Raw genomic sequence first — 18,449 nt, forward strand, 5'->3', positions numbered from 1 at the left:
CAGCCTTGTCACTCAGACATCATGGCGTAGCGATGTGGACTGGGGGTGACACTGGTGGACAGCGAGAAGTTGGGAACTGAACAACCGCCGAGTGTTTGGAGGTAATAGCGAGTGTGAACTAACGGAAAAGACGAGCAGACCTGAAGCGGCGGCTTCGCCGAGACTCGGTAAGAGAGCAGTCGATGCTTTGGCACTGATTTCCTTTTCCACTCACTTGTTAAACTGAAACAAATGGTTGTTTGAGGCTCGCAGATGGTCGTAACATTGCGTGCTTCCCACGCAGGTTCGAACCTCAATATCGTGTCCACTTTTTTTTTAAGTAAATCGGAGGTAATCCAGTAAATCGATTAGCCAAGTTAAGCTTTCCTTGGTTACCGCGAGTCGTTATGCGCCACCGTTACACTGTTTACTCTTTATGTACTTCTTTTTTATGCTATTTTTTAAATGTTTTTTTTTTACGCTTTAGCACTCGGAAACGCGTTGTTGGGAGAAAGAACTGGCCACGTCAATCCACCGCGGTTCTTTTTTCCCTGAGACTTTCCTCACATTCCTCATGTGTCAACACGAGAGAAAGTGTGAAAATGTGTGGCTTTCGTGGACTGCGCTTCTTGTAGGAAGAAATGACCTCTTAAACCGTGTACGGCGATGCGTTCAGGTGCCACTGAAAGATCAAACATGCAGCAAATTACTTCCACCAGACTTTACTGTCTCGTTTCTACCCCCTTTCACCACAGACATTTGATCAGCTGCTGCATTGTCCCCCAGACGACCCTTTTAAAAGCGCCTTTCTTTTAAAAAACAATAGTCCTTTAACCAGATAGTTCACTGCGGGACGACCTGATGCGAACTAATTCCTCTGCAGACCTGGATTGAACAAGTGTCTTATCTAAGAGGGATATTTAAGGTCTGACTTACTGTGGATTCATAAACATCACACAGATTTGTCTATATATTGAAGTCTTAAGCGAACAATTTAACTATATAATGTACAATTTATGTGTGTTTTTTTTGCAAATGAAGACTACCTGCATAGCTGCTGCTCTTATTTAGTTGAATATTTTGGTTTATTGGACGCCTTTCTTCTGTGATTCCCATGTCCTCGTCGCCTCGTGCCTTTATTGTCTTCCTCTCCCCGGCAGCCGACTTGACACCCACAGCTTGTTTGGATAAAGGCCTAGTTGTTTGCTGGGGTAAAATTAGTAATGGTGTTTTCTGCCCACTCACTTGGGTCCGAAATAGCTGCAGGTTATTGCATTGCAGCCGTGCACCGGCGGCTGGTGGGTGAATTTCAAGTGACTGAGCTGTTGGCTTGGTTACTACTACCACTTCAAAGCTTGTACGCAGAGAGAATCTGTGTTTAATTTCTTTAGGTCGGAGCACAGAACAAGACCTGTGACACCAAGGCTCTTTAAAACACCTTAACATATTCTGCTCTCTGCATTTTCTCACCAAATATACAGGCTTTTACAGAAGAGGTGCTGTTATTGCAAAACCTAGTCGACTGTATTCCACTCATTACGTTTCCCAGGTGGAGTGAATACGATCAGTCCTGAACAGTGGTATCCTTGTATGGACCTAAAAGCAGGTTGTTTTTTGAGGGTTTTATTTTGTTTTGGTAGCTTGGGAAAGGAGTTTTAAAAATAGCCAGCATCTTCATGTGGTGCCTTCAGCCATATTTATTTTATTAGTAAAGGTTTATGGTAAGTCTATGGTTTGCGCTGGCTACTTTATAGTATCTAGAAAAGCAGAGATTCATATTGTCATGTCATTGATTTCTTTGACTTATTTTGCTGGACGAACAGACGGATAAACTCCGGCAAAAACATGCCCTCCATGGTGGAGGTGATGGTGGTAAACTAGGCTACAATAGTCCTGAAAAATGAGTGACATGATGGAGAATTAGCTTTCAACGTTTACATGATTTGATCAATAATTTTATTTTATCTTTTTTTATATTTTGTCTGTTATTTTAACATAAAGCAGCATTCACATCTTGTTGCATATGCAAACTGTTCCTAACTTATTATAGAGAGAGAATTAAGAAAAAGTCCTTCATTTTCACTGTCATTGTTCAAGCGCACGATAATGTACAAAGAGAGTTCAACTGGTAACAGATTCTCTCCCAACAACTCGCCCTCCTCTTTGAACCTTAAAGCAAGTTGACTTGAGTTCTGATTTAAAAATGAAGTAATGCTTCACCACAAGTGAAAGTCACAAAGCTGTGAAACATTTACAGGCTACAAACGGTAATTCCCTGTGTGAAGTAAAGGAATATTATTTTTTTCCAAAGGAAGCTTGTGGCAGTAGGAATTGAGATTGCATGACTCAGAATGTGGAAAGTTAACATTGATTTTCTTTTACAAAATGGATGTAAAAGTGAAAAGTAAAAGCTGAGTTGGCCTAGATTTAGACATAAGAAAGGATTGTGCTGTTGCCCTTGGTGTCCTGGAGCTACTATTTTGTTTTGCATTTCCTGTGTCAGCGGGCAAATTTTACCAGCCACCCCGGGATTCAGGAATGAGTCCACGCTTGAGCCCACTGGAGACTCCAGCAAGGACAGGAAAACTCTTCTCTCTGCCTCCAGCGTCCTGAGCTGATGGGTTGAAAAAGCCATTATATTCGTCCACTCTGCCTTTGTGTTCACCATTCTCTGCACGTCGCTGTGGATTTTATGGCTGGTTTCCCCAAAGGCTGTTGCTCGTCATGTTCTCAAAGCCCTTTTTTCTTTTTTTATTTCAGGCATCCTTAAAGAGTGTGAGGGCAGGTGTCTTATTTAAATGCCATGTGTACTGTAGCGTTGGTCTTGTCTTGCCTCTCAGTCCAAATAGTCTGGTGCCCAGGACAATGCAGCACTCTGTGTGTGTTCCATAGCTGCCCTCAACCAAAGACCTGACACTTAAGTATTAAAGACTTGGTTAGAATAGATAAATAGAATAGATAAACGTGAACTCTGAGGACTGTGTGATCGATGGCGAGTTGTTGAGCAGACGAGTGAAGCTTTCATGTGTAAAAAATACTCACTTGGCTTGACAAAAATTCCACAGAGGTATCCCACCTCTTTAGGACTTCAACGGGCTCCTCTGTAATTAAGGACTCTTTGTGCTCACCACTCAGGGTCTCTGTGTCCCGACTGATCCCAGGTCAATGATTGACTGGTGGAGACCAGGTTTCGTAGCTTGCCTGGTCATGACTAGGTCCGTTTGATGCTGTTTTTTTGGTTACATTTGTTTTCTTTTCAAGATGCCTTGGCACAAGATGTGAAAATATACTGCATGCCCTGAACCATTTTTTTTTCTTTTTAGAAATAAAGGACATTTATTTTAGTGTTTATTTCATTTGGCATAAATAAGTTGAAGGCCCTAAATTTCTTTATTTTGCTCATATTAATTTACATGTTAATGTTTGGTTTGATTTTACTCAGGAAAAAAATAAATAAAGCACAGAACGGAACGCAGCCATTAAGCCAAAAAGTTTTTACTTTTACAGAATTGGCAACAATAAAAAAGGATAGTGTTTAATCTTGAAGTAAATCTCCAAATAGCAATGGTCGGTCATCTAATATGTCCGGCCGTAATTATGAGCAGTATCTTTTTTCTGTTTTTTTCTGTTAAAAACACACCGAAAACCACCACCACCATTGTTTCAATGTTTTCATTTCATTTTTATACTTTTGATACCATGAGATTTCATCTTTAGTAAGAGGACGTTTTTCTGAAGCCCTAGAGGTGTGCCGCGATTGTTAGCGGAAACCCTGAAAAACCCACAAAATTTGGAAAAGCCTAATAAGAAAATCTAGATTTTTATGTATATATATTATTATTCGAAATTAAATATTTAGATAATGTCAGAAAACCAGATGATGGATGCAATTAAAGGGAAAACACTACTATTTATAACTTCAGTTCCAGATGAGATGCTGGTGACTAATCATGCACTAATCTGCTTATTTCCTCTGGAATGTGTTCATGTAGATTTCAAGATATTTTAGCATCCATGATGGGATTTGTGATATTTTTGAAGACCACGCATCTGCTCATCCCCGTCCCTCCCCCGCCAAGCCCTATTTTCGGTGTGTCATTCCAAAATGTAGAGGGATGCCCATTTTACACATAATGGAAAGTCGAACCACAGGAATGCTGAAATAACAGTCTTCGGTCTTTGGGTGGTTTCCATAAAAACTTTAAAAGGCTGGTGTACGTACCATAGCTGTGCACTCCCAGGAAGTGAGGAAGCTTGACTTGTGCATCTGTAAGGCTGTCTGCTTGTGCTCATGTTGTATGTTCATATTTAAGAAGTCATTTTTTTAGTTGCTCCATAACATGTTACTAAAGCAGCTATAATGTCAGCATGTCTGTGCAGAGAAAAGGACTGTTGTGCTCTTCTGGCAGATGTTCAAGAGCAGGACACTGACATGATTCCACTCAGAGGCACCAGACACTGACTGGTGCTGTCGCCTTTGTTTCATTATTTCAGCCTAGTCCACATTTAAAGCCAAATTGAACATCGCCTCTCGTTCAATGCAGAAATGGCCAGGTTGTCCACATAATCTTTGAACGCCAAGCAAGCACCAAATATGTTATTAGAACCGAGAATCGTCTTTTTTTAGGCAGACGATTGTTGAGTCTGTAGTTTGGTTTGAGACTAATTCGCGGGTGGGAGCGCTCTGTAATGACATGCTAATCTTCAGTTTAGCGCCGTCGTGTCTTTGCCTTGAAAGCTGAACACCACACTTATTTTCTTGTATTTGTTAGAGCCGTCCGTCACTTCTAAACAAAACAAAGCTGCAACCACAAAATCCAGGTGACTTCCGCAGCCAAAACATGTCACACATTGTTATGGCGCCTCTGTCGTCTCCTTCTCCCTTGACCCAAATGTGAATTCTAATATATTTTTGTCTTGATTTCAGAACGGAGTGAAGATGATGTCAGACGCCAGCGATATGTTGGCAGCTGCCCTGGAGCAGATGGATGGAATTATTGCAGGTTTGAAAATATTCTTTGAATGTGTGTGCGTGTGTAGTATAACTCAGCCAACATGTTCTATCAAAAGTACAAGCATGTGTCTGGGACACTTTTTGTTTGCTCCTGTTTACAATCTGAAAGTACTTGTCGTAGTAATCGTGCCATTTCACTTATAGTTGATGTTTGGCTAGTACATTTCTCCTTTGTGAGATCAATAAAGTTTATCTTATCTCATCAACTTGTAAAACATTGGGAAAGTCTCCCAGTGTACAACTGAAATTGCCTGGGTTTTCTCTCAGCGGGAGTCGTATCCCCATCTATTGTCCATCCATTTCCAACAGTCTCATATTTCTATTTGGATGGGAAGATGAGGTTATTGCTATAAGAAGATGAAGTCAATATCGAGGACTGTGTCGTAAAAAGCATAAACTCTCTTGGCTGTTTGGATTTTCTTAAGAAAAATTGCTTTTGCAAGGTAGGGCAAGTATGTCTATTTTTTTGTGAGAAATAACCTGGTTTACATTTTCAACTTTACATTGCCAAACTGTTACCTGAAGATCCACATAATGCTTTGCACTGTTATTATTATTATAGTCCTTTTTCTCACTGATTGTTTGGTCTTGTTTCTTTCTCTCAATGAACTACCCTCCTGTATCTCTCCATGAATGCTTTTGTTTTGCTCCTGGTTCCAGGCTCCAAAGCTCTCGACTACTCCAATGGCTTGTATGACTGCCAGTCGCCCACATCCCCGTTCATGGGCAGCTTGAGGGCCCTTCACCTGTTAGAGGACCTGAGGAGTGTCCTGGAAGTGATGGACTCGGACGAAAGAGAGAGTCTTCGTTGTCAGATCCCCGATTCCACAGCAGACGGCCTGGTGGAGTGGCTCCAGGGTAACATGGTAGGCTGAAGTATATTTGAAATGGACTACCATTAAGTTTATTTTTCTTACAAGGAATCTGACGCCTGTTTCATTCTGTCTCTTGGCAAACTAAATTGACAAGTCGCAGTATGGGCTGCAGTGAATTGCTGCTCACTGCAGTGCATGTTGGGGTCAAGCAGCAGATGAAATTCAGCTTTCAGTACCACGTTGTGCTAGCTGCAGGAAGCCCTCTGACTTCTTGGGAACCAGAATTGTTTTCGGGAGAGTGGCGGGCTACTTGCCAGATGGATGCCGGAGTTGGAGTGTAATGTTGTAACTCACTCGGTGCAGCCGTCTGAATGCGAGCCTTTATTCTGGGCCATAGAAGGTTTTGTTTGTGTTGGTGGAGGCGGCGCAGCTAGCCGCTCTTTAATGTGTCGCATTCATCCCAGATTGATATGTGAAATATTGAGAGTGCCGTTTTCTTTGCCTCAATCCATGTTCTCTTTCTGTCCTTGTTAGTCCAACGGGCACATTTCCCTGAGTGGGAGCGACCACTACCAAGAAAGACTCTCCCGTCTGGAGAGTGATAAGGAGTCACTGGTGCTGCAGGTAAACAAGCAGCTGTTTTTGTCTTCACCACTTTACCAGCTGAGGAAAGGCTATAAGGGTCAAAGGCTTTGAGTTTCCAAGTAATTTACCACATGTGGGAGGGCTTCACCTGTCAAAAGAGTTAAAAAAACAAACAAATTAATTCACGAATATAAACGTAACAAAAGAACAAGATCTTAACCAGTCCTTCATGATGGTTGTTTTTCTCTCTAGAGGATAATAAAGATGAGCTCCAGTCTGCAGTTGATGTTGATGTTTGGCTCTATCTCTGCAAGGTCGAGTCTGAACTTGTAGATTTCGGTGTCGGTCTGTATCCACAGAGGAAGTTCCTGAGCCCTTGTAATGAAACACATCCCCCCCATGTGCAGAGAATTCCCTAGATTCCAAGGAATTTCGGATTGTAGATAAAATTTGAAGTTAGGTGGGATATAGTGTGTCATTTGTGTTTGTTGCCAGTCATATTTTACAGAAATAATTCATGTATATAGAAAAAAAATTAATACCACCTTTTTTTTGCTTAGGTGAGTGTCCTGACTGATCAGGTGGAGGCTCAAGGAGAGAAGATTCGGGACCTGGATGTGTGCTTGGACGAGCACCGAGACAAGCTGAACGCCACCGAGGAAATGCTGCAACAGGTGTGCAGTCATATTAGAGAGTGAAAATGAGCCATAACCTAAAACGCATTGACTTTCATGCCCTCTTAGGAGCTGTTGTGCCGAACCGCGCTGGAGACACAGAAGCTGGAACTGATGTCTGAATTGTCCAACTTGAAGCTAAAGCTGAATTCCATGGAGAAGGAGAGAATGGATTTTGACGACAGATTTAGGGACAGTGAGGTATGTTTGCCTGCTATTGGTGTCTTTGTCTCCGCGTGCCTCTTCTCTCACTCTTTAGGGTACTTTAAAACAAAACAACTTACCACAACATTCATGTTCCTCAGCAGCACTGTGGCTGAATGGTGTTGTTATCTAAAGCTGTTGTCCGAATAAATAAAGTGAACTTCATATCTTGTTTATAAAAGATGCAATGTCATCATCGGGTGAAGAAAGGGGCATTCCTCTTCTTCTGTTTTGGCCCTCAAGAATACTCGCAGAGCTTTCAGCCCAGTCACATTCTTTTCTGTAGCTGTTCAGTCATCCTTTCCACTCAACCATAACAAAACGCTGCCGTCCATGTTCCGCCTCAGAGAACATCAATCTTTCTCTTGGGCCAGCAGACAGCTTTGATCAGACCCATCTTTTCCAGCAAGGGAAGACTCTCAAAGAGACACAACTGTTCACTAGTGTTTCCTTCCATGCCTAGTTTTTAATCTTAAAAATCGAGCAGTCACCTTGAAATTCAACTTTTGTCTTTTCTGTTCGCGCCTTGTGACAAGCACTTGTTCTTTTCAAGGATTTGATTCTTGAAATAAACGAACTGCGGTACCGACTGACTGATATGGAAAGTGAGAAGATGCAGTATGAGAAAAAGCTGAAGTCAACCAAGGTGAGATGAGTCTGCTGGTTTTGTGGTGTCAAGTAATTGAACTCGTTCCTTGATAGGACTACTTCTTCTATTTTATACGCTTGATTTACATTGCCTTTCTTCATTTGGTGTTTCCCATCAGGGGTAACCACAGTGAGTCAGCCTCTCCCACTTTAGCCTTCAGCTTCATCATCCTCCCTACTCAGGCCTCTCATCGTCTTATTTTCATTTACCAAATCAAAGAACCTTATTGGTTGTCCTTTTTATTTTTCCTTGTATTCCCATTTCTTCGTCCTACATGCTCACTGTCTCCTCTCTCCATGTGTCTGAACCGTCTCTGGCCTTCCTAACTTCTCCACATCAAGTGACCTACTTATATACTTGCTATCAAAAAGGAGGAGATGAAGGTATTTGACTAGGGAGGATGCACAAGATAAGTTGAGGGAAGTGAGTTGCTGTGGCAACCTGTTATGGGAAATGCTCGTAGACTGAAGAAGAATGCAATGGATGATTATGTCTCGGTTGTGCTTGGTATTTTATTACTATTCCTCTTGTTCCAAATAACCAGCACATGTTTCTATGGCCAGTTAATGACATCCCCAATGCCATTCTTCCCTGCTCTTTATACCGCTTACTCGCCAAGACGGTTCTTAAAATATGTTTCTGTGTGGTGTCAGTTTTAAAGCAAATTTTTGTACCTGCTATGTGACTGGGAGAACTTGATATTCTGTGTCCATTTCAACATTTTACTGCAGTCTTGTTTGCTGTGCCCCAACATTTCCTCTGTCTCTTTACTGCCAGTACGTAATGGCTAAGCTTTCGAGCCTTAAAATCAAATATGGCCAGCTGCACTATGAGAAACAGCGGAAGGAGTACAAACTCCAGGCCATGAAGGTTTGCTGTTCTTTGTCGTGCCTGCAGTATGATTTTAGCCACTCCCGTTGGTTCCCACCATCACCCCTCCTCAACACCCGCTTGCCTTTTTTTTTTATTTATATATTTTTTATATACAGTTTTTGTGAGGTTTAATACCCACTTAACTTTGCAACCCTTTTTGCTGGCTTGTCTTTTTATGATATAAAATCAGAACATACATTATTTTTGCTCTTTTATTCACACTTATTTTTACACTTCATGATCCTTCCTATTTTTTTCCTTGTGTCTCTGTGCTTAAACCTGTTAGTATTTTATACGACGTTCTTGTCAACCCACCTTCCACTGGTCAGCCTCAGGTGTTGTTGACATGTCTCTGTGCCACGTCAGCATCTGTGAGCCCTGTGTTGTGGTTTGCTTATATGTAGCCAGGGGTGGGGGGTGTTGGTGTCTACGAAAGGTTTTCATTGTCGGTTGTGTGGTAAACAGGAGGAGCTCGCCGCGCTGAGAAGGCAGCTGGAGGGCAAAGACGCTGAGATGAGGAGACTACAGGATGAGACTGGCTTTAGAAGCATGCCCTCGAGCGAGTCTGCAGAGAGAGGTGGGATTTCCAGTTTGGTCAGTGCATGAATATGTCACTTGTTTACTCACAAATGTTGGTTTAGAATGGCCAAAACAGAAGTTTCCCTCGATCTGAAATGGTCTGTGGATCTACTGCTCAAGATGTGTTTCATGTATTATCTAAACTAAAGAAAAAGGAAACCTTCAAATACCACAATTCAGCACTGATACACCCCTCATTTCAAAATGTACTCTTACTGTGATGGGTTCATATTCAGAGATTATCAGTGTTAAGTACGGTAAGGTCATTGAACGTTCCATAATGCTACGGTGAGATGTCTAAATTGAATGCAATAATTGTCACATGAGTTACTGACTCAATTTACATGGTTTATCCAAACACTTTTAAATACAGTTCCAGTAGCTGCTTGTACATAAGCATTCAGTACCATCATAATAACAAGGAAATCATAGGGAAAAAAAGTACTGTATATTGGTATCCATCCAAAAAATCATGAAAAGGTCAATAATTATATAAAATTAAAGGTACACATAATAAACAAGTTTTGTGTAAAAGGAGAAAAATTAAAGGTGAATAAAAAATAAATTAATTATAGTGAATAAACACATTAAAATATTTGATAGTGTCTGCTAAATGAAACAAGATGTTCAAAAAAACAATTCATAACAGCATAAATATTCGGTTCACACTCAAATGAAACCAGTAGCTGCAACAACAATGGAAAAATTGTAATGATGTTTCCTGTTTAGTCCCTCATCCAGATGAAAATCTTAGAAAGAGGCTGAAAGAAAAACGTAAGACGGTTGACTCTTCTGTTGCACTTGTGTCCCTGCACCGTCCCTGCATGATGAGCCTGAGCCATCTGAACTCTGCTTGTCCATCCATCAGAGTGCTAATATATAAACCACACAGAAACCTCGTCATGCTACTTTTTAGGCTCATGTAAGCTGTAACAGGAATGTCTGCTTTGTTTTGGAATGAACTCTGTTGTTGTGACGATATCGCTTGTTTGTCCCGCTTTATTTCTTTAACTTGTTTTCTGTCGCCACAAAGTATCTCCCACTAACATGTGAGATTGTCTTGTGTTTGCTTTCATCACTGAATGTTTACTTTGAGGTCTTTCTCTGGTCCTCATCACATGACTTGACAAATGTAAAACCATGGATATGATAACCTCCCTCCCCATACTGAAACAGCACCTCCTACAGTTGGATATGTTCGACTGGCATCAGCTGTCTTGCTCATGTTTAAACAGAGAATCTCCCAGAAGCTGACAACATTTGTGCGCATGTGACTTAAAGCCACTGTCACATCCATCACATCTACCATTGTCCAACTAACACAGATGTCTTTCTCACCAGATGTGGAAGTGCAGAGAATGAAAAAGGCAGTGGAGTCGCTCATGGCAGCCAACGACGAGAAGGTTGTGCCAATTTTGATAGAATGGTGGAATAGGATGTGTGGCTGCTGAGATATTAATGTTCTATATTCTCAGGATCGTAAGATTGAGGAGCTAAAACACTCACTACATCGGTACAAGAAGGTTCAAGACATGGTGATGTCCGTGCAAGTAAAGAAAGGTGGGAAACGGTCTCCGACTTCTTTTTCTATTCATTATAACACTGACTTCATTTTGAAGTCAAACTTATTGTTGTGACTGAGAATGTTTTTATTAAAGCAACTCAAATAATTTTGTCCAAACCAGAGAAAAGCAAAGAAAGTCAGCAGAGTGAGAGTCCTGCGGAAAGTCCTGTCACATCGTTGTCCAGCAACCCGATGTCAGTGGAGTCTGACAAACAGGAGGATGCAGACGCTGAGCAAGTGCAGGGGAAGAGTCCCTATGAGGTGAACTGATGTGCCACTGGATACCATCGATGGATAGATACCGCTTCATGTGATAGTTTTGTCACGTCTACATGCCATAGTGATGCAGTCTATTTCTGCCGTTACTCTCATTCAAGCCAAAGATGCTCAGGAAAATGGGTTGACATCCAATTAACGGAATTAGCTTCTCTGTCAGTTGACTGCTCGTGCGTCATGTTACAGGACTCTACGTTCTTATTTAGAACTTGTCTGTTATCATTAGATGGACACGGTGAACAGAGGGAGTGATGAGACATCACCAACCCCGAGTCCTGTGGACCAGGAGCCCGTGTCGGGTTTGACATCAACAGAAGGTCAAAGGTGAAACAGGACAAACTCCAATGTGACGCTGTTAGATATGACAATAATCTGTTGTGTTGTTTGTTCCTTCATTTATACCAACTCAGATGAGTAGTCAATGATGGTTCAGTTGATGATGCTTGGTGTTATTTGAATTTTCCACAGCCAAGATGTGACCAACAACAATGACTGTAGAAAAGATCAGATCAACAATGAAAAGGTAACATGGTCACAATGATCTTTCTCATCAGCATATTAACTTATATAGACACAAACATTCCAGTTAAAATATGAATTAAGGTTAATGCTGTTAAACATAACAGATGCTTTACTACTTGATAAGATGCCCAATGTCATGTTTACTGACAGATGGGATCTTATCAGTGTAACTAAGCAGCAGCCATGAACTTTGTTTTATTGACATATTAATAATAAACCTTAAGCTTTTATTTTTTTTTAAATATGATTGAACATTAAGTGCAGACATAAGATAACAATAGTGTTTGCTGATGTGTTTTTCATATCCTTCGATTTATCATTAGAATTCCGCATTTTTAAGTTTCTAAATTTCACTGTCCTCTTGTATTTTTTTTGACATATCGCGTAATTCAACAGCTTGTTTCCTCAATAAACCTGTGCATTTATTCTCGGCTGTATTCAGGATCTTATTAAAAACAGCACAGAAGAAAAGATATACTTGTAATCTGGAAATCTTATTTTTCCCCCTCAGAACGCAAATGAAGAGATGAGTGTGAACACAGAAATTGTGAGCACAGAAAAGCCGCCTGTGAATCCTTCTGCGACGTTGCCCGCCACCGTTGAGGAAGACAGCTTTGGTTCTAAAAAGGCCAGATCTTCTTTTGGAAAAGGTTTTTTCAAGATGCGTGGCGGGAAGAAGACGCCCGGCGTGCAGAATCTGGGTAAGCGTGAGTTAACGCCTGTGAGGTCATGAATAAATTACCAGTGTACTGCGAAGTGAGGTGATTTTTACTCCCTAAAGCCACTCCCCTGGACGAGACCATAATTTGCAGCCTTGATCCACGTTTAAATGTGGAAGTTGGTTTCTGTGGTGTGTGTACTTTTCGTGTGGTGCATTTTCATGTGAAATATTTCTGTTTGTTCCACCTCTGCTGTTGCTGCTGTTATTGAAACCAATCGTTTCTGCTCATTGTCTTTTTTTCTGTCGGGTGTTGTGTGTGTGCTTGTGACACATGAAGACCGCAGCCGGAGTGCGAGTGCGCCTATGCTAGGTACAGTAAGGTCACTTCAGGACGACAGTAGTTTTGGAGGAAACCTGAGAAAATATCCTCTGTATTTTCTCTATCAAACTGCTCTGTTTTTATTATTTATCGTGCATCTGTTTCTCCTAACAACTCTGTCCTTCAATCTACAACACACTGCTGTCCTTATTTCCCTGCTGTCTGCATGTATTTGTTTACATCCGCTGTGCTGTCGAATGCCCCCACTGTTAGACCAGCTTTGGATTTTGACACTCGTCTTCTGAAATACTCTTTTAGGTCCAGTCAGCATGTGAACAAAAAGATGGTTATCACGGTACTTCGATTTGAGAGGACTGGAATAAAACAAGCCTAGTTTAAAGCAGACACTAATGTGTGGTTGTGGCGGGCTGTGATGTCTAGCGTCGATGGCTGAAACCCTCAGGCTAGAGTTTAATTAGAATTCCAAATCTGTCAACAGAGGCTGATGTGGAGCTGATAAATAATGGGTGCTATTGGGGCCTCCACGTCTGAAGAGTTATCTTCAGTGTTAGCACGATGATATGCTGCCTTACTATGCACTTGAATGTGAATGAACAATGTTAATATGAAAGTAATTTACTTTCAGAAATAAACCCACCGTATGTATCTCAAAGAGAGTCTTGGGGGCAGAGACGCGTCACCCAGGATAAATCCCTCACTGCGGAAAAAAAAATCTCCATTTACAGTACATAGATGTGGGAGATTCAATTCAAACCTTTAACAAATAAAATGCACACTAGGGCCACTTTAAACCGCTCAGGGATCATTGTCTCACAACACCTTCATCCCATGAAGGTGCTGAGAGAAGAGGGTTTAGGTGTAGAACAGGCATTTGTGGTCACTGAAGACGGAATATCAAAATATAAATGCACTACAAACATGTCTGTTAGAAAAACCGACTGCTTAAAGTTTAATGTTAAATAACAATCAAAAGTGACTGCAGTCTATGTCTAGCATTGTTGAGGTCAAATCTAAAGTCCATCCCATCTCATAAGTGTCTTGTTAAAATCCCATTTTGGATCACTTCACTGGTGTGGTGTCTTTACTTCAGCTTTGAGATAAGGAACAAATTATGAATGTATGTCTGCTGACTGGGCCGAATCCTCCGTCTTTGTAGTCCAGTGAAACGCATTAACACGGCTGCATGCGTCCCACTCACCTGAGCCTGTCGAGGAGCATCCATGTCTCTTGCCTGGCATGTGCAGCTCCTCTTCGCTCCGTCCGTCTTTGCAACTTAAGCCACGGATGCCAACGATGACGTCTGCTTATTTGTATGTGCAGCTGAGACTGAGCGACGTGGTACCGACCATCTGGACCTGGCAGGGCTTCCTCAGCAGTCCAAGAACAGCGACAGCACACACACTCTCCCCACCACGCCGGAGGCCAGTAAAAAATCCAAAGGCATTAAGAAACTTTTTGGGAAGTAAGTGACGCAGACGGAGTTCTTTGACAACATTAAGTCGACAGAGAAATGGGGAAAACTTTGTATATTTATCTCAAGACTTAAGAGGAGCCAATCCACGACGTTCAACCTGGATGACAACGTGCCAGAAGGAGAGTTCAAGAGAGGAGGTGTGCGGGCCACTGCAGGACCCAGACTGGGCTGGTCCCGGGATTTCCAGCGCGGCAATAAGTACGTGAGAATAATTTTGTTTTCCTTGCAGTGCTGATTCATTAATGTTCTGGTTTCTGTCTCAACAGTGATGTCGACGCGCCATTCGCCCGCTGGTCCAAGGATCAGGTGTGTGACTGGCTGCAGGACCAAGGTCTGGGTCTGTATGTGAACATGGCTCGGGTTTGGGTGTCCAGTGGACAGACGCTGCTGCAGGCCTCGCAGCAGGACCTGGAGAAGGTTCGACCTTCTTCTTCTTCTTCTTTTTTCTCCTGGTTGTATTAGTTATTGTGTAATGCAGTGTATTTGTAATGTTCACATATTTATATTAGCACTTGAATCACTTTAACAGGCATGAGAAATGTTAGTATTATGTCCCTTGAGTGTTGAATTAAAGTCTGTGCTTGCGGTGAGGCTAGTAGTAACTTTTAAGACATGATATGACGCTGTTAAGTTGTTTTATTTTGGCCGAGATCTGTGCTCCCCCAGTATTTTTAGTTCTCTAAATAAAAAATTTTATTTGCTTTTCTATAAAACCAATATCAAGTGCAAAACTAATACATCCCATTGTAAAATGTACCAAACAGAAGGGAGGAAAAGAGGAAGAAAAGGAATATACAGTTATTAAAAATTTCATTGTCACTTATGACATTTAGAAGTCAGTGGACATGTGATTTGGTTTTCAATTTCACTTGAATTGTATGTTTCTTCCCACAGAATTGGCTTTGTGTTGTGTCTAGTTATGTGGTGTTCAGTTCTGGAGTCAGTCCAGTCTAGTGGAGCAATAACCATGCTATTGTATTTACTTGTACCCATAGAGTTAACTTTAAATTGTCCAAATTGGTTTTGGTTTCTCATATAAATTTTCCGTGTTCATTGTCATGATTTCGTCTATGACTGGATTTTTGAAGTGGCTGTTTTTGTCTCTGTTCATGTTGTTGTTCAGGAGCTGGGAATCAAACACCCACTGCACAGGAAGAAGCTGCAGCTGGCTCTGCAGGCTCTGGGCTCCGAGGAAGAAGACAACAAGGGGAAGCTGAACTTCAACTGGGTGACCAGTGAGTCTGAAAGCTAAGCATGTGTTTCAAGTGTCTGAACTAACTGTGACGTGGTGGTCAGGGTGGCTGGATGACATCGGCCTGCCGCAGTACAAGACCCAGTTTGATGAGGGGAGAGTGGACGGCCGCATGCTGCACTACATGACGGTGGTGAGTGCTTGGTGTTAGCCTCCCTCAGTTGTTTCACGTGTTTGTGTTCTTATAAGGCTGCCAAGACTATCTTTATTTTTACTGCCAGCGGCGTCACAAAGGAAGACCATTTTGAAGTGCTCTAACAGTCACTCTCCATCTCCCCTTCAGGACGACCTTCTCTCTTTGAAGGTGGGAAGTGTCCTGCATCACCTCAGCATCAAGAGGGCCATCCAGGTTCTGCGGCTCAACAACTACGAGCCAAACTGTTTGCGTCGCAGACCGTCCGACGAGGTAAACACTCTTTCTGAGAGTAAGTTCTGTGCTGAAGTGTTCCAACGTGTGGTGCCTCTGATACATGAAAACAGAACAACATCTCACCGGCTGAGATTTCTCAGTGGACAAACCACAGAGTGATGGAGTGGCTGCGTTCGGTCGATCTCGCCGAGTACGCCCCAAACCTGAGAGGTAGCGGCGTCCATGGTGGTTTGATGGTAAGTGGAGAGGCTGTTGTCCCCTTCCAAAGAGCCACCAGACCAACACAGCTTGTCTGGTGCTCTGGCAGGTACTGGAGCCCAGGTTTAACGTAGAAACCATGGCACTGCTGCTGAACATCCCCCCTAACAAGACTCTGCTGCGCCGGCACCTGGCCACACACTTCAACCTCCTGATCGGATCCGAGGCTCAGCAACTCAAACAGGAGTGTCTGGAAAATCCCGACTACACTCTGCTGACAGCCACCACCAAAGTCAAGGTAGCGTGACCGACTCACAGTTTCTGCTGTGCTCCACATGTGGGTGTTTTTAGAAACAGTTCCTGACTTTCTGCTTACCCAAAACATTTCTCCACATTACATCCAATACGTAATGTAGTGTACATGTGCCACCTTTTTACCAAGCACTCTGGTTTCCTCCCACTTTCCAACACAAAGTGCCAAGAGAAATATTTCTCCACCCCAGCATGAACTACAATCTGACAATGTGTTTGTGACCTTCTTGTTTTCCAGCCGAGGAAATTGTCGTTTGGCACATTTGGCCGGAAGAAGAAACTTGAAGAGAGTGAAGAGTATGTCTGTCCCATGGATGTGGTGATGCCAAAGGGAAGAAGTTTCCAGAAAGGATTCGAACTCCAGATTTACGAGGATGACCTTGACAGGCTAGAGCAGGTGGGTGCCTTTTCTGCACCCATGAGAAATGTGATATTTTTTAATGTTAACTTTCAGAATATCGATATATTGTTGTGATAAACACTTGTTTATCACGTGTTTTATGCTTCCTGTTCTAGATGGACGACTCGGAGGGAACGGTACGACAGATCGGAGCGTTCTCAGAGGGAATCCAGAATCTCACCGTAAGACTGCATATTCAGTTTTACAGTAACACCCAGCGTTTACTCGTGCATTGCCTGACATTTGAGTTTTTGGTCACATCACTTGAAAAGAGACATCCAGCATGAATCTCAACTCTAACATGCTCTACACAGCTTATGTAATTGGATTCTCCCGAAAGTGAATCGTGGATGCCAATATCCGAAACATATTTGAAAATTATTTTTGGTAATTGTACCACCAATTAAGAAGTGAGTATTAGTTTAAGTAAAGGGTTCAAAACACTGCATGGGTGCTGGTCAAAATGACACTGAATAGTCTACTTTTACTTTTGATAACCAACACAGAACTTTCCTGACTTGAGTTCCTGGTTTAATAATGTAACAAATGTATTTGCCGTTTGTATTAAGGTGACTGAGCTTGAAGGAAATCAGTATTTACTTATATACTCACTTTGCTTTTGTTGAGTGTTTCTGACACTTCCCCAATCTTGTTTTTCATGTGGTCCTCCAGAGCATGTTGAAAGACGATGAATTCTTCAAAGAGATGTCGAACTCACCAAATCCCAGCGTTACGGACGAAGACTCGAATGCAGGAGAGCGGTTGCACTGAGAGCCGTTCCTCCTGCCAGCGTCAGAACTGTAGCGTCAACAGGCCCGCCAGCGCTCCCACTCCCTTTCTGTCAGCATCACAAAGATGAGCCAAAAGTGTTCACGTCACGTTCAGTTTACATTTGTCTCCATAACAGAGGGAACATTTAGGGTAACACCACTGCTTTCCCAGCTGGTTTCTGGAGGTCTTTTGTACGTAGTCATGGTCTTAAATTGTTTATTTTTAAGAAATGGAAGTGTCAACCAGCAGAAGTCCTTGTGCTAAAATGTTTTTTTTTAGAGGTAACGTATCACTTTAAGAGCTTTTATCATGAGAGAGATGAAATACATTTTTAAAGTTTCCGCTGCTACATTTTTCTACAGAATTTAAATGAACACAAATTGTCATGTTTTGAATTTATAACCTGTTATTACCTTCTGCATTAATCTTCTGCATGCATTTGCACCACTACATATCATACTGAAACAATGATGATGAATGTCAGTGCATTCAACAACTGCCATATTTTTATATTCCATACTCTTTAGCAGAATCTTTGGAAAATGTGACACGGCAAAAAAAAGACCTTTCTTTGTGTGACGATGTGATACAAGCTGCTGAAGTGTCAGAGCCCGTTTTACTTTACATGCAGCAATTTCTGAGATCAATAAAGTTATTTAAATCACCTTTGGCTACATGTTGCTGATGCATTTGGAGTTTGTTAAATTACACATGTAACTCAGATGCTTCTTTTTACTCAAAATGAATAAATACTTTGAAATATAATGAGGACTAACCAGTGTCTCTCTTTCGTCAGCATTTACCATCTGATCTTGGACTTCCTTTACTATTTTTTTTTAACTATCTAGAGGCCTTTTTACGTCATTTTACGTTGACCAATCGCACATAGAATAAAACTACTAGATGCACGCTCCTTGTTTATACGTAACATGAAACG

The 18,449-nt window shown here is 41.8% G+C and overlaps 1 protein-coding gene across 8 annotated transcripts; it reads left to right on the forward strand.

The window, feature by feature from the left end:
* ppfibp1b (PPFIA binding protein 1b) lies at positions 1-18,263 on the forward strand. 8 transcript variants are annotated; one of them, XM_053885787.1, is made up of 29 exons: positions 1-167; positions 4,752-4,800; positions 4,907-4,982; positions 5,654-5,859; positions 6,343-6,432; positions 6,954-7,067; positions 7,137-7,268; positions 7,825-7,917; positions 8,698-8,790; positions 9,259-9,370; positions 10,102-10,146; positions 10,714-10,775; positions 10,848-10,932; positions 11,058-11,197; positions 11,439-11,536; positions 11,681-11,735; positions 12,246-12,435; positions 12,733-12,765; positions 14,056-14,197; positions 14,276-14,407; positions 14,476-14,626; positions 15,333-15,444; positions 15,506-15,594; positions 15,745-15,867; positions 15,942-16,067; positions 16,139-16,327; positions 16,580-16,738; positions 16,858-16,923; positions 17,414-18,263. In XM_053885787.1, the coding sequence occupies exons 3-29, from the start codon at positions 4,919-4,921 to the stop codon at positions 17,510-17,512; spliced, it is 3,000 nt and encodes a 999-aa protein (XP_053741762.1). In that variant the 5' UTR covers positions 1-167; positions 4,752-4,800; positions 4,907-4,918; the 3' UTR covers positions 17,513-18,263. The 8 variants fall into 8 exon arrangements, with proteins under 8 accessions (XP_053741762.1, XP_053741761.1, XP_053741763.1 ...); XM_053885786.1 differs by lacking the exon at positions 4,752-4,800; XM_053885788.1 differs by lacking the exons at positions 4,752-4,800; positions 12,733-12,765.
* Positions 18,264-18,449: the final 186 nt, after the last annotated feature.

Source organism: Synchiropus splendidus, chromosome 14 (assembly GCF_027744825.2).
Source record: "Synchiropus splendidus isolate RoL2022-P1 chromosome 14, RoL_Sspl_1.0, whole genome shotgun sequence".
Classification (NCBI taxonomy): Eukaryota; Metazoa; Chordata; class Actinopteri; order Syngnathiformes; family Callionymidae; genus Synchiropus; species Synchiropus splendidus.

Excerpts from the sequence above, each read along its gene's own strand:
- ppfibp1b (XM_053885787.1), top strand. The coding sequence starts at position 4,919 with ATGATGTCAGACGCCAGCGATATGTTGGCAGCTGCCCTGGAGCAGATG. Across the intron at positions 10,147-10,713 it reads AAAGAGGCTGAAAGAAAAAC|ATGTGGAAGTGCAGAGAATG; the intron begins GTAAGACGGTTG and ends CTTTCTCACCAG. Across the intron at positions 11,736-12,245 it reads ATCAGATCAACAATGAAAAG|AACGCAAATGAAGAGATGAG; the intron begins GTAACATGGTCA and ends TTTCCCCCTCAG.